This window comes from Capsicum annuum, chromosome 1 (genome assembly GCF_002878395.1).
Source record: "Capsicum annuum cultivar UCD-10X-F1 chromosome 1, UCD10Xv1.1, whole genome shotgun sequence".
In the NCBI taxonomy this organism is placed as follows: domain Eukaryota; kingdom Viridiplantae; phylum Streptophyta; class Magnoliopsida; order Solanales; family Solanaceae; genus Capsicum; species Capsicum annuum.
This window is the reverse complement of record NC_061111.1, coordinates 19,540,771-19,556,032: the sequence shown is the minus strand read 5'-3', so window position 1 is coordinate 19,556,032 and position 15,262 is coordinate 19,540,771. Positions and strand designations below refer to the sequence as shown.

The 15,262-nt window shown below is 29.0% G+C and overlaps 2 protein-coding genes across 2 annotated transcripts; one reads left to right on the top strand and one right to left on the bottom strand.

The window, feature by feature from the left end:
* Window positions 1–308: 308 nt before the first annotated feature.
* LOC107853801 lies at window positions 309–767 on the top strand. Its single transcript, XM_016698788.2, has one exon. It carries the CDS (start codon window positions 309–311, stop codon window positions 765–767), a length of 459 nt encoding a protein of 152 aa, XP_016554274.1.
* A 2,716-nt stretch (window positions 768–3,483) lies between these two features.
* Window positions 3,484–10,447, bottom strand: LOC107870976 (probable transcription factor KAN2). Its single transcript, XM_016717708.2, is given in 5 exon segments — window positions 3,484–5,706; window positions 5,709–5,827; window positions 6,104–6,146; window positions 8,875–8,951; window positions 9,450–10,447. Coding segments are annotated over 5 exon segments (897 nt in total). The 5' UTR covers window positions 10,081–10,447; the 3' UTR covers window positions 3,484–5,679.
* Window positions 10,448–15,262: the final 4,815 nt, after the last annotated feature.

Genomic DNA, 15,262 nt, shown 5'->3' with positions numbered 1-15,262 from the left:
ACACTACCATTTACATATCCTTAAATAATTCTTAATTGTAAACATTAAGATTGATTAAATTTTTAAAAGAAGGTAATAATAAAAATAATTATTATGAATATATTATGTGTATCTTAAAGATTCTGCCGTAACTTAGAAATATTCTATCAAATTATGATGACTCAAAAATCTTATATGGGTATCCATTTAATAGTAATGAGATTATCAAAACAAAGTATTAATTTAAGATTAAAATTTATATGGACGGCTAAGCCTAGCTACAATCAATTCCACTTTTGCTTACTTCCCTTTTTTCTTTCTGCTAAGCTATGAGGAATTGGCAAGAATTGCCTCACGATCTCATTGCTACGATAGCAAAGCGTGTTAAAGTATCGGAAGATTTCATTGCTTTTGGTGCTGTTTGTACTTCATGGCGAATTGCTGCCATAAAGGAAAATTTTGACGATGCGCTCAATTCACCCCAAGTTCCGTTGCTGATGCTGCCGGATAAAGGTGATGGTTATCGAGAATTTTACTCTCTTTCCAAGGAAAAAGTTTCACGCGTATTCCTCCCGGAAGCTAAAGGGCTGCTAGGTATTTTTCCATTGAAAGGGTGGCTGTGTACCCTGTCATACACGGGAGAGATGAACTTGTTGCATCCTTTCTCTCGCACAAGTATACAACTTCCCTCGCTAAATGACTTATTGACTTTAAGTGGCGATGAGTGGTCATGGCACGGGATAGATCAAGCTATTTTATCTGCTAGTCCTTCTGATACTTCAGATTAATGATTAGTGGTGGGTAATTTTGATTATGATATATTATCTTTTTGGCGACATGGAGATCTCAATTGGACTAAAATTAACTTTCTGGACGAGTCTCCCTGCACTATGGCTTGTTGTAAGGGACAACTTTATGTACTCACTTGTGATGCCAATGTTTGGGTGTTTGATATTGACAAACCAATTGTTGAGCCACGCTTTCATTTTCAACTGCTTAACGCCGATGTCAATAGTCTTATTAACAAATACGGATACCTAGTCGAGATATCTGGTGCACTACTTATTATTATTCAATCTGTTCATCCAGATATTGATAATATTTGGAATATCTATAATTTTAAGTGTTGTCATACTGTTAAATTTACTATATATGAATTTGATGCAACCAAAGAAAAATGGAAAGAGATCAACACTTTGGGAGATTCATCAATTTTCTTGGGCCGCAATGGAGCAACTTATATTGACTCCTCTAGATTTACGGCAGGAGTCAAATCTAATTATATATATTTTACTCATGTGATCGGTTCATACTCTCAAGATGGTGGTGATGGAAGAGATATGGGAGCTTACAACATTAAAGATGGAATCTTTTTATCCGGAATTAGAATTATCTTTAAGTCCTATTTGCCACCCAACTTGGGTCACACCATCGTATTATCGGAGACTCAAATCATGAGAAATTGTTGTTTCATCTTAGTTTAGTCATTGTCACACTAAAGTTGATCTATTTATTTCCGTTCATGCATGTTCTTATTGAACTTATTTTGATTTTGTCCCTTTGATTATTCACTTATTAAGAACCCACTAAAACTTTTTGATAAATATACTTTTCACTGGTTTAACTTACAGAATATGAATTCAATGTAACGTCTTAGTATATACTTTCTATTAAATGTAATATACATATCTATACACAACATACACACTAGAAGCAGTAAGCATGTTACAATGTGTAGGAATAAAAAGCGGTCCTATTATATATTTATACATACATTTGTCTAATAGGAGCAGAAAACAAAGTCAATTAGATTTAAACTAGAGGGATAATCAATTATATGTTTGATTGGAGGTCACAAGACTGAAAGGAAAAGGGGTAATATTTTCTACTCTCTTCCTTTTATAGGTTTTTTCTTTCATAACCGTGATGTTTGAATCAGCTTGCGCGCACCTTAACTAATTTCATGGGATACCATACTAGGTAACTCATTCCATTATGGCTAGTAGGACAGGTGAGAAGAAATCTCCTAGTATATATCAAGATTGGAAATTGAATGTGAGACCTCATGGTGTTCAACCCACTTCATTGAACCATTGGGACACACCCAGATGCTTTATAGTTTTGTTTCTTGTCTCCTTTTCTTTTTTTTCCTTTCGTTAACAAAGCTCCATTGTCAGAGTATAGTGATTTCAAAATCAGTAAGTGGTATTATCACTTTTTTAAAAAATGGGAAGGAATTAATTATAAGGTGGAAAATTGATTTCTCATCACCGACAAGCAAAGGTTGAGTTAATTGGAAGCCCCATTAATATTTCGATCGAACGCAGTAATTTTTGTTCAAACAGTGTATTAATGTTAAGAAATTCAGTTTATAACCTTATTATTGTAAGTTCAAGTCATCATTCCAAAATTCAGAATTCATAAAATTAAAATTATGCCTTTGCATATCTGCCAACAAGGTAAAACTTCAAGTAGCAAATCAATTGAATAACTAAAATTTTCCTGTACTATCACTATTCTTCTGCTTTCTATCTTTTTCATTGTGACGGTTTTAATTCCCAAATCCCAATGTCATCGATGATCAACTCCAAATCAGGCATCATTGTTTTTGACTTTTTGTCTATGTTATACTTGATGAGTTCACTTCTATTGATATTATTCTGTCACTTGAGAAATTTTCTTCACATCAGCTGTTGGAACTTTTGTTTCTTTTTAAATTTGAGGGTAAACATGAAAAAAGTGTGAGCCATGAAAGGAATAATCAGGACAAATATAGACTCAGTAGAATATATAATAATTACATGGGCGAATATTTTTATCAACCACTTTCATGTAGTACATTATACAGCCTCTGGTCCACGTTTTGATACCAAAGTTTATGTTTTATGCACTAATGTAATAATTATTTACGAAATCAGATTACGTATAAAGTAGTTACAATCATTAATCGGTAACTGATTGAGAAAATAAGGGACAATTGATTCAGTTAAAACAATGCATCATGGTGCATACTTTGTTGGTTAAGCAGTGATAGCTAGGGAATTTGAAATTAATGAATTTTCACAACAATCTCAAGTTAATTCTGTAGTAATAACGGAATTTACGGTCAAACATTTATGGATTATATTTGATTTGTTAATACATATTACATACCCATTCATCCCAATTTCAGTGTCTTAGAGCCCGTTTGAATAGACTGAAAAAAAGTGGTCAAAAAAAAGTTCTTTAAAAGTATTTTTTAAAGTGCTCAATTTATTTTAAAAATAAACAGTTAATTGTTTAGATAAAAGTGTTGAAACTGAAAAAAAGTTATTGATGTGTTTGGTAAATAATGCTTTTAAGCACTTTTTTGGGTCAGAATATCTGAAATACCCTTATAGTTGTTAATAATATATAGAGTTGATTATTATTAACTTTATTACTAAAATGATTCAAATTAAAATTAATATATATTTTAATACATAATAAAAATATTTTCATGAATGACTATTAATTTGTGCGTTAAATTTTTTTTTTTTTTTTTTTAAGAGTTTAAGTGTTGAATGTTTGTGTTTGAAAAAAATAGTTATATATTAAAAGATTATTTGTTTCTTCATGGTTATGTTAAGATTTCGTATCATTAAGGTGCAATTAAAAGATTATTTGTTTCTGCATGGTTATGTTAAGATTTCGTATCATTAAGGTGCAATTAAAAGATTATTTGTTTCTTCATGGTTATGTTAATAATATTTATTTCAAATATTATTTTAATTTTCTTATATTGCATTGTTGAATTTATCGTGATATAATGGTGAAATATTATATATTTGACATTATATAATAGTAGTAGAAAATGACACATCTATCCAAACGTTATAAGTATTTATGTAAATTAGAGTTTGAAATTAGTAAAGATGAGTAAGAGAAATGTGAAGATTGAGAGGTAGCGGCTGGTTATTTTTTAGAAAAATAAAAGTGTGCAATTTTGAAATACAAGCTATTTTTGCCTTTCTAGTTGTATATTAATTTTGTAATTTTGCCTTTCTAGCTATATACTTATTCCAAAATTGCAACCGAGTGTTGTGAGTTCTACTCCAGAACTCGAACTTGTTGGTGAAGAAGCATTCTCCGAACTATCCATCACAAAAAAAATAAAAAAAAATACACACATGTTTGTCTAATAATCGTTTCTTGGAGATGAAGAATAGGGCAATATCCGAGTTTCTGAGACGCAAGAATCTTAGAAAGAAATGTTCAAAAGTTGTAACAAGAGATAAAAGAAAAGTTAGATGAGTGACAAATAGCTTAATACATTTTTCATTTGCACCGAAAAAATCATTTTAAAAATATTGAACCAAATTAAGTCGATTTAATATTTGGTATATACTTTTTCAAAATCAAAAAGTGAATCGAAATATGAGAAAATCAAATAAAAGAATCGAATATAGAGCTAAGAGAAAGTTATGTAAATAAGCATTTAAAAGTATTTTTTCACTTTGTCATGGAATAAGTGAAAATTATAAAGGTAAAAAGGTCATTTACTTGATCAATTGTGAATAGATTATAAGCTAGAAAAAAATAAGTAGCAAATACGAACTTTTTTGTTTTTAGCTTTTTGTAAGCCAAAATCGACTTTTTTAAAGCAATTTTCAAAATTGTCAAACACTCATAAAAGGTCAAAATGACTTTTAAGCCATTTTGACCAACTTATAATCTCTTCCAAAGACCCTCTTACTTTTCTTAGTATGCCCCCGAAAAGAGTATCTCCTTATATGTTTAGCAAGTTTTTTTCAATTCCAACATTCAACAAGACAAGTTTAATGCTACTAGATTTAAAGAATTACATGTATCCTTAGTTTAAGACCACTAGATTCACAATTGATATCCTTTATTTCATAAACTTAGCTTTTTCTCAAAACTATGCTAGTTAAAATTGTGACGGAGCCTAAAGAGAATAACTTTAATTTTTTCTATCAGTGGACGCCATGCATGTATGCACAAGAAGAAGAAAAAGTAGCAAATTCTAAGAAAGCAATCTTTTTAAATTTACAGTCTTTTTTTTATAGCTTTTCTTTACCAAATTCTAAGAAAGCAATCCTTTTTAATTTACAGTCTTATTTTTAAAGCTTTTCTATCTTTTCTTTACCAAATTCTAAGAAAGCAATCCTTTTTAATTTACAGTCTTATTTTTATAACTTTTCTATCCTTTCTTTACCTTTCTCTTACTTTCACTCATTATATCTTTTTGTGCTGATAGAATCAGAAGTTGTACCCACTCATGTGAAGAATTAAGGCACATTAACTACAAAAATGACATTGTTAAAAAAAAAATAAAAAATTAAATTCGTTTTACACTATCAATTAAGCTAACTATAAGTCTATAACAACAGACCATAATTGTTTATGACAAACATATATAACAGTATGATAACTAGAAAAATAAACTAAACAACATTTAGTTAGAGCATAATTTATAACATGTTAAATAATATACTATCAAAATATTTTAAAAATTCTTTACACCAGCAACCAGCTAACGCCTCTTTGCTTTTCACACAAAAAATTCCCATATATATATGGGGCATCACTTTGACACTAAGGACCTTTTTAGTTATAAACCTTTTTAGTTATAAACTTATTAAACAAATCCAACACGAGTATATAAGTCATGTTATACAGATGAATAAAAGCCTTTTTCGGAGCGAAGTAGCATATAGATGTTCACCTTGAAGAATTGTTACTCCAAATTAAAGGCCCTGAAAATCATTATTTTGATGAATATTCCGTCTACCTTGTTGAATTGTTATTTCAGACTTTCTTAAATATTCTTCAGTTTCAACAATCAATTCCTCTGATGTATCTGATTGGCCTATAACATATTCAGAGAACAAATTAAAAACGGAAAACAAAAAAAACTAAGCACTTTAAATAATTAAAGTTGGCTTCTTGACAAAACAAAAATAAAAAGACAAGTCAATTCTTTACAAAAGAACTCAATGTTTTTCTAGAGAAGTAGACTAAGATAATAATTTAATCATATGCTACAACAATGACATAGCCAATGTGTTGTGAAGGTGGATTAGCTTTCCCAATATACTTTCGACTCAAGTAATGCATAATAAAATTAAGTACGAAAAAAATTAACCTGAAGAAGCTGCTCTATCAGTTGTCTTCACTGTCCGGTACATCTGCAAGGATATATAGTAGCAAATTCATGCAAAGCAAAATAAACTCAACAAAATTGGACTTTTTTTTCTTCTAAAAATTTGGGTTAGAAATTATTTGATTTTAATCAGGTTCTGTTTCCTGGAAATGAAATAATTTTTGTATTTGACAATTTAGTTGCAAGTCTTGTTTTAGATTGCAAATGTCAAGAAACAATATATTTTTTAAAAAATCTTTAAATAATATTAAATAAATTCAGATAGAGGGAGTAATATAATACTATACTATATGTGAAAATGACTAAGTTGTTACAAGAACAATCAGGTTTTGTAGTTTATAAAGAACATACATAAGTATATAAAAGTAGATAAAAATAAAGGGAATACATAAATAATTACTACAAGTATCTACAACTATGACACTTTAAACTAAGAGATGCTAATTAAAATTAACTTTGCAGGGTTTTTAACTTTTGTGACCGGTGTCTATTTGAAAATAATGTCATAATTGGAGGAGTAGTTATGTATTCCCCTAAAAACAAACAAACAAATGTCACGAAGTGAAAAAAAGAAGTCCATAGAAAATTCTTTGTATACAACAATGCTGACTTCTTCGTCAGTTGATTTCCTTTTGGCTACTTCTGAAAGAATATATGTATACGCTAAACTCTTTTTTTTGAAGATATCTCTTTTTGCTTCTTCTTTTTTTTTTTTTTCCAATTAATTTGACATATTTTTCTTTTTAGTCCGTTTAAAAAAGAATATTTTCTTTTTTTAAGCGACTTTTTAATTTCAACTTTCTACGTATCAAATTAATAAGACCAAAAGATTAACGAAAAAGGCTCAAATATGTCATCGAACTATTAGAATTGGTTTATCTATGTCATCCGTTATAAGTTTGGCTCATCTATGCCACCGCCTCTATACTTTGACACATCTTGTTACATCTGATATATTTTTAATTTATGACCACAACATTCAAAAGTCTTCTTTATTTTTTAAAATTTCGTGTCAAGTCAAAATAAGTCAAACAAATTGAAACAAAGGGAATTCGAATATACAGTTTTGGAGAACGAAGATTGTTTATAGAGAAAGGATGAACATCTTTAATTACTCCATGCACCCCATGTATGTATATATTATTTATGTGTATGTACAGCATTTTCATACATCATGCATGAACACTTGCACAAATAGCATATATATAGAGAGAAGAGGCGGAGCCAGTCCTCTTTAGGGGGTCGTCCGAACCCCTCCGACGGAAAAATATACTATTTATACATGATTAAAATTATTTTTATATGGTTATATTAGATGTTGAACCCCCCTCGACTTAGTTTTCTTTGAATATTGAACTCCTTTACCGGCCATTACATGATGCAGTTTTAAAAGAGTCTTGTGTGCTAATAATCCATAAAAATGGAGATATCATTGAGATATTATCACTGTGTTCTGTACTACTAGTACTTTCTTTCAGAAAAAGAAAAAAAGAATTAAAATAATGGCATTATAGCATTAACAAAGTGAAATATATTTACACCATCAATATATATGGCCACAAATTTTGAAATTGAAATTTGAAAAATTGAGTTTTGAAGTTGTGTTTGCACGTTCATTTTCATGAAAAAAATTGAAGTTTCGTAAGTGGAAGTTTAAATAATCCTAAACTAGTCTCGGCTAGTTTTTGAAAAATTAACTTGAAAATATTTGAAGATAAATTTCCAAAATTTGATCTAAAATTTATGGTCAAACGCTACCAAAATTGAGTGTCAGAATAATTTTATTTGCACAAAATTTAAAAAGGGAATGGGGATTTTGAAACCTGTACTGTTAAACATGTCATAATATCTATATATGACTATATCACCATGAGAGTTTTGAAACTTATAATGTTAAACATACTGTAATATAAGATTCTCATTTAAGAATGAAATAAACAGTCTAAAATTATTTTATTTTAGATGTAAAAATATATACAATCTGTTCTTTTTCGAACAGATCAGTGACAAAATAGCTAGGCTCTGCTAAAAGAAACAGGCATTTGATGACATGTAGGACAAGAATTGGCCACGTAGAATGTCACATAGGACATATGTATCTACTTGTTCAACTTTATACAAGTTTAAGGGTCTACTTGCGCACACCCAAAATTGAAGGTAATAGATATAATTTGGGATCAAGTTAAAGGGTCTCCGTATGTATTATGTCTATTTTCTTTCTCTACCTGATGTAATTATTGATGAATCATTATATGAAAGGAGACTTTTTCTTCTCTCTTGTGTGAGTCTTTTCTCTTTCTTGTAAACTTTTCACAAGTACTATTCCTTTCACACACATGAATGAATGTTTGGTTCTCCCAAAGTAAAAAAGTGAAAAAGGAAAAAAGCTGCATATTAGCCTCACAGAACCATCAGTTCTAATATGCATAGGAAAAAGATAGCATTGGAATTTGAAATAATGTCTTTAGAATCAAAAGCCCTTTTTTCCAAAGATTATTTCCTCAAAGCTAAGCTTCTTGTAGCTAGTTAAGTAAACAATAACAATAACATATATAGAAAGTGAAATCTCACTGGTGAAACTTGAAGAAAGTAGAATATACATAGATTTAGTTTTACTTCATAGAGGTATAGAAAGATTATTTCCTTCGACTCAAAGTTAATTAAACACAATGAGATAAGCAAAGGGTTTAAAAAAACTTTAAATGAAGAGGCATAATTAAGGAAAAGTAACAAAAGGTTTTTACAATATGTACCTGTAAATGGGATTTGACATGTGCTAAAGTGAGATCTTTGACATCCATAAGCTCAAGAACTGACTTTGGTGTTGCTCCTAAATACCCAAAAAGAAAATCATAATGATTTAAGTTAATATAATCTACTTATTGGTATTTCACTTGGTTAGCAAAGAGAGTTAATTAAGACAATTACAAAAATTCAGCCTATCTTCTCCATTTAGGGCCTATCTCAAAAGAAAATTTAGTACTTCTTGATCGTAAATATCTAAACTAGTCTACATATCATTTGTAATTAATAATTCAAGGGGAATGGAAAGTATAAGAACCACTAAATGTACCAAAGAAACAAAAAAAACAACTATCTAAAAACCAAGTTTCATGTATAAAAACTACTAAAAGATACTAAACAAACAAGAACACCAAAGGTACTAAAAATGAGCTCTCATGTATATTACAAACTACAAAGGTACTAAAGAAATAAGAACTACTAAAAAATTAACTTTCATGTCATTTCTTTGTTGCTCTGACTAGTAAAATAAATTTTAGAAAATATTAATTATCAAATTAGAAGCACATAAAGAGAATAAACCTACTTTCATGTCCACCTAAGAGCTCAACAGCGTGAACAAAACGAGCATGGAGAGTACTTGTCCATCGCATTCTGGGAGCCCTCGTGCTCCGTTTGCCTGGAAATCTTGAATAAAATCTTGATCTCAGAAACCCACCTTGTTGAAAATTAGGACTAGTAGAGTCACAAGAACTAATTGTGTTGTTGTTATTAATATTGTTAAGAATAGAACAATTAGAAGAAGACGGTATAGGAAATGTAGTAATGGTATTATCAAAGGGCTTTTGATGGTACACTGGAATTCCTCTAATAGGTTGCATCAAGAAACCAAGCTCTCGGGTGGTTATTATCCTTTGATTTTGTTGCAAAATGTAATTTTGGAGATGATGTGAAGAATTAGGGTCACAAGAATAATTATTAGGTTTAGTTGGATTATTGGATAAAGAAAGCTCAAAACAAGAACAAGTGTTACTATTATTATTCAACATAGAATTTGTTGATTCCACCATAGCTCTTTTCCAAAACCCTAAATCCAAATTCTCGTCTTCAATACTACTTGTAGTTTTCCTCTTCCAATTAGTTGAAGATGAGGAGGGCTTGATGTTTGGTGGGCTAATTTTTAGGGATAAGTCTGGTTGTGCTGAGAATAGTTCCATATATCCTAGCTTGTTACTTCTTCCGTTTCAATTTGTGTGGCACAGTGCTGTACGTGGCACAATTCAGACTTCGACAGTCAAAAAATTTAATTTCACCCCTTTTCTCCTCTTCTTCTTTGTTGTTCTCAAGGTCTTTTTCTTTTTCCTTCTTTTCTAGCTAGTTGTTTCTTGTGTTAGTTGTAGGTTATACAAAGAACCATGACATATATCTGAGAAAATTAAATAGATAGGAAGAGGGAGAGCAAATTCTGGATTTTTCTTTAGGGATTTAAGGATCATTTGAAGGGAGGAGATGTTGGGATTTGAGATTGAGAAATAAGTGAGAGGAGCTACAAGATAGGACAAGGTATAAATGAAGTTGAGTGGTTGTTTCTTTTGTGTGAAGTAGTATTCATATGTTAGAAAATGACACTCAAAGGGTGCTAGTGTGGGGTAGGAGTTGGGGGTAGTGGGGACTCTACCTTTTGAGGAGACAGGGAGGTAGAAACAGACAAAGATTTAAATTTTATGAGTTTTAAATTTTAAGATGACGATTTCATGTGTTAGTTAAGGTCTTGTATGTATTAGATATTAAGATTGAAATTAAACTATTGAGTGGTTCTCAATCCACATATTTAAGGTTGATGTGCAGTACACCTATGAACCTAACTTTTGGATTGTTATTTAAATTTTATTTATAGTACGTACGTAAATATTTACAAGTCTATTCATTTATGTACCCAACTTTCGCACTATTATTTAAATTTTATCTATCTATCTATCTATCTATCTATCTATCTATCTATCGTACGTAAATATTTACAGGTCTATGCACTTAATTTCAAACATGTGGTATTTGAAAATTCATGCGTTGAAGTTCAACAATTTCTTTTCTGACTTTAGCTTATACAACAACAACAACAAACCCAGTGTATTCTCATAGCGTGGGATCTGGGGTTTGACTTTAGCTTATATGTTGCCGAATTCGATCATTTTAGCATGAAATTCATACACATGTGAATAGAGTTGAATGATTTCTCCATGGGCTTCAATCACATGTTATTTCATATACCATATATCTCAAGTCATTACAAAATAAATAAACATAGTACAAATTAAATAGCAATATCGAAATGGGGTGCTCACAGAACTTCTACGTCTAAGCATATATTCGCCTCTGCACAGGGTAAGATGAAAATTTAAAAAGGTCAAAAGATGAGAAGAAAAGGAAACCAGAAAAGGTTTTTGGGGCTTTGCTTCTCCTTTTACGTACCATCTTTGCCTTGAATTTCAACCCATAGCATTTTTAATAGGAGGAAAAGGTAAGTGTAGTACTTTTTTATTCATATTTACTGGGTTATGTTTAATTTGACACATTTCTAAAGAAACAATGATAAGGTTCCCATATTTCATTTGTTTTAGTGCATTAGAGAAACAAACTACATAAGGAAGTTAAAATCTTTTATAACATGACTTAAATTCGCTAGTACATTACTGATGACTCTAGACTCCAGAGTATCAAACCACATATGTTTTAAGTTAGGATAGGATATTACATTAAATACAATATTTGTTTAAATAATAAAGATAAATATAATAATTAAAATTATTTATTAAACCTAATCTTTACCAAAAATATTTTTAAAAGTTGATAGACATTCATGTACATAAGTAACTTGCAACAAAACAATACAATGATAGAGACATCAAAATAATACAATTAAATCTAATCTTTACACAAAATTTTTCTCAAAGTCGTCCGACACTCATCTACCACCTGTAAACAATAACAAAATAAGATGATAATAGAGATATCAAAATAATACAATTAAACCTAACCCTGACATAAAAAAATTCTTCAAAGCCGACCAACATTTATCTATCACCAATAAACTACAACAAAATAATACGATAAAAATGATATCAAAACAATACAAATAAACTTAAATTTTTATACACAAAAATTTCTTAAAGCCGATCGAGATTCATATACGAACTGTAAACCACCACAAAATAATAAACTAATAGAGATATTACGCTAATACAATTAAACCTAACCTTTACCTTAACAAATTTTCAAGAAATTCTTCAAAGTCAACCGACATTCATCTACGGCCTATAAACTATAAAAAAATAATATAATAGTGATCACAAAGTTTCGATTTTGATCCAACTAATTCTTTTCTGAGCAAAAATTTTGACCCTAAAGAATAATTTTGAATAAAAACAAAGAAGATACATATATACACACATGTCGAATTGTATTATGCTGACAAAAACAGTGAGAAGTTGAGGGCATGCAATCGAATCAAGTTAGATGAGCATCAATCATATTTTCCCAGTAGGCAAACCGGTTTGTTCTCTAGTTTAACGAACATCTCAATATTTATAGAAGTATTTCTTTAATAAAGTCCTATTTTAGGAGTATTTTTCTAATTGAACAATAGAAAAGAAAATATTAATTAATTCTCCTACAATATATTTTAGGAATCCATATATTTTAGGAAGTCTATTTGAAAGAAAAATATTAATTAATTCTCCTACCATATATTTTAGGAGTCTGATATATTTTAGGAAGTCTAGTTAATATAATAAAAAATAATTAAATAATAAAATAAAAATGGTGAAAAGACAATTTTGTTTAAAGAAGGTCTTTAATGAAGGACAAAAAGTTCAAATCATTTTTCTAAAGGTCTTCATACTTTTAATATATATTATATATATATATATATATATATATATATATATATATATATTTTATTTTCTTTATATTTATTCAAAATCATTCTTTATATTTTTTTAAAAAATAAAAATATTAATGTGAAGAAAAGAAAAATAATATTGATTGTGATTAAAGAATAAAATAAGAATAATTCAATTCAAATGACATACCTGTTGTGCAATTTCAAAGGTTATATCTCCATAACAATAAATAAATATGACAAAAATTACCACAAATTATTTCAATAAGTTGCACAATGCAAAGAGTACCCAATGCTGGATATCCACCAGCACCATAAGCATACTCAGGAGTGCACCTAATTGCAAGCCCAGAGAAAAACTGCTAGCCTAATCCTTAGTGCTTCAAAACTTTTGATAACATATCTTTATCTTTTGTGTAATCAACACAGTTGCAAATCCTAATCAAAACACAAAAATAGCATATTGATTAGTAGATCAATTTCTTAATAATATAAAAAAGTTAATAACAAAAAAGATCTTACTCCTACCTTATTGGGTAGAGAGACTGGTCTATCAAATTAATTGTAGATACATGATTTTGATGGACATGCAGAGTAGAAGTAGACGTCCAAAAACAAAATGAATAGCAAAAAAAATTGTTGAATTGAATGACACCCGGTGTGCAATTCCGAAAAAATTAGGCAAGAGACTACCTTTACTTTTTAACCTTCATATGAACGCGTATACGGTAAATTAACAAAATAAATATACATTATAAATTGAATAAGTTAAATTTAGATAAATTACAAAATAAAATTATACCCACGTTTCTTATTAGTTTTCACCTAAGAAAACATGTTACTAACACTACAAGAAAACTTTTTTTTTTTTTTTAGGAAGTTTTTTCTCATAAAATAAACTATTAATTTTCTTTATATTTAATCACAAAAAATTAAAAGAAAACCTACCATATTTTTACGGAAAGTTCAAATAAAACCTACCATTTCTTTAGGAAGTTTTCTCATGTAAAATCTACCAATAAAATTTCATTTCTGTGTGTTTGGGAGTCTTCCGATATATTTTAATATTTAACATTATAAAATAATAATTTAACATGTATATTAACAAATAAATACACATTGTCAATTGAATAAGTTAAATCTAAACAAATTAAAAAATAAAATTACTTCTTACCATATATTTGAGAACTCCTAATTTAAAAAAAAATCTAATCATATATTTTAAAGTTTTAATACCATATATTCATGGGGTTTAAGGATCATTTGAAGGGAGGAGATGTTGGGATTTGAGATTGAGAAATAAGTGAGAGGAGCTACAAGATAGGACAAGGTATAAATGAAGTTGAGTGGTTATTTCTTTGGTGTGGAGTAGTGTTCATATGTTAGAAAATGACACTCAAAGGGTGCTAGTGTGGGGGAGGAGTTGGGGGTGGTGGACGACAGGGAGGCAGAAACAGACGAAAGATTTAAATTTTATGATTTTTAAAATTTTAAGATGATGATTTCATGTGTTAGTTGAAGTCTTGTATATATTAGATATTAAGTCTGAAATTAAATTATTGAGTGGTTTCCAATCCACATATTTAAGGTTGACGTGCAATACACTTACGAACCCAATTTTTGGATTATTATTTAAATTTTATTTATAGTACGTACATAAATATTTACAAGTCTATTCACTTATGTACCCAACTTTTGGACTATTATTTAAATTTTATCTTTCGTACCTACGCAAATATTTACAAGTCTATGCACTCAATTTCAAACATGTGGTATTTGAAAGGGTAACTTATATAAATCTCTGATTCTTTAAGTGATATTACATAAAATTTTGACTATTTTGTTAATTACATTTTATCCCGATTTTTTAAAATGTGATACATATGTTATATGGTGATACATATAAAAAAGTGATACATTTAAAACTAACAAGATATTTATTTAAGGAAATAATAGATTCTCTTTTATTCATTGTATTCTTTTATTTAATAAAAGATATCTAATTTTTCTCCTCTTTTAGATTTAATTTAGGTGTTTTAATTATGTTTATCTTTTTTCGTCTTTAATTCTGAAAGATATGTTTTTTTTTTTGGTCTTTTTTCTCTTTTTTTCGTCTTTAATTTCGGCTTTAATTTTAGTTTGCTTTTTTAAGATTTAATTTTAATTATGTTTCAATTCTGCTTTTAGTCCTTTTTTAAAATGTTATTACTTTTGTTTCCTATACTGACTACACGATTACCTTTCATTACTAATATATGAATCTCCCATAATACCATATATATATCACCCATTAATATCATATGAATCACCCAATAATTGAAATGAATAATTATATCTACCATATGAATCACCATAATATCATATATATGAATCACCCAATAATTGAAATAAATAATTGTATCTACCACATGAATCACCAAAATACCATATATATGAATCACCCAATAATTGAAATAAATAATTGTATCTACCATATGAATCACCATAATACAATATGTATC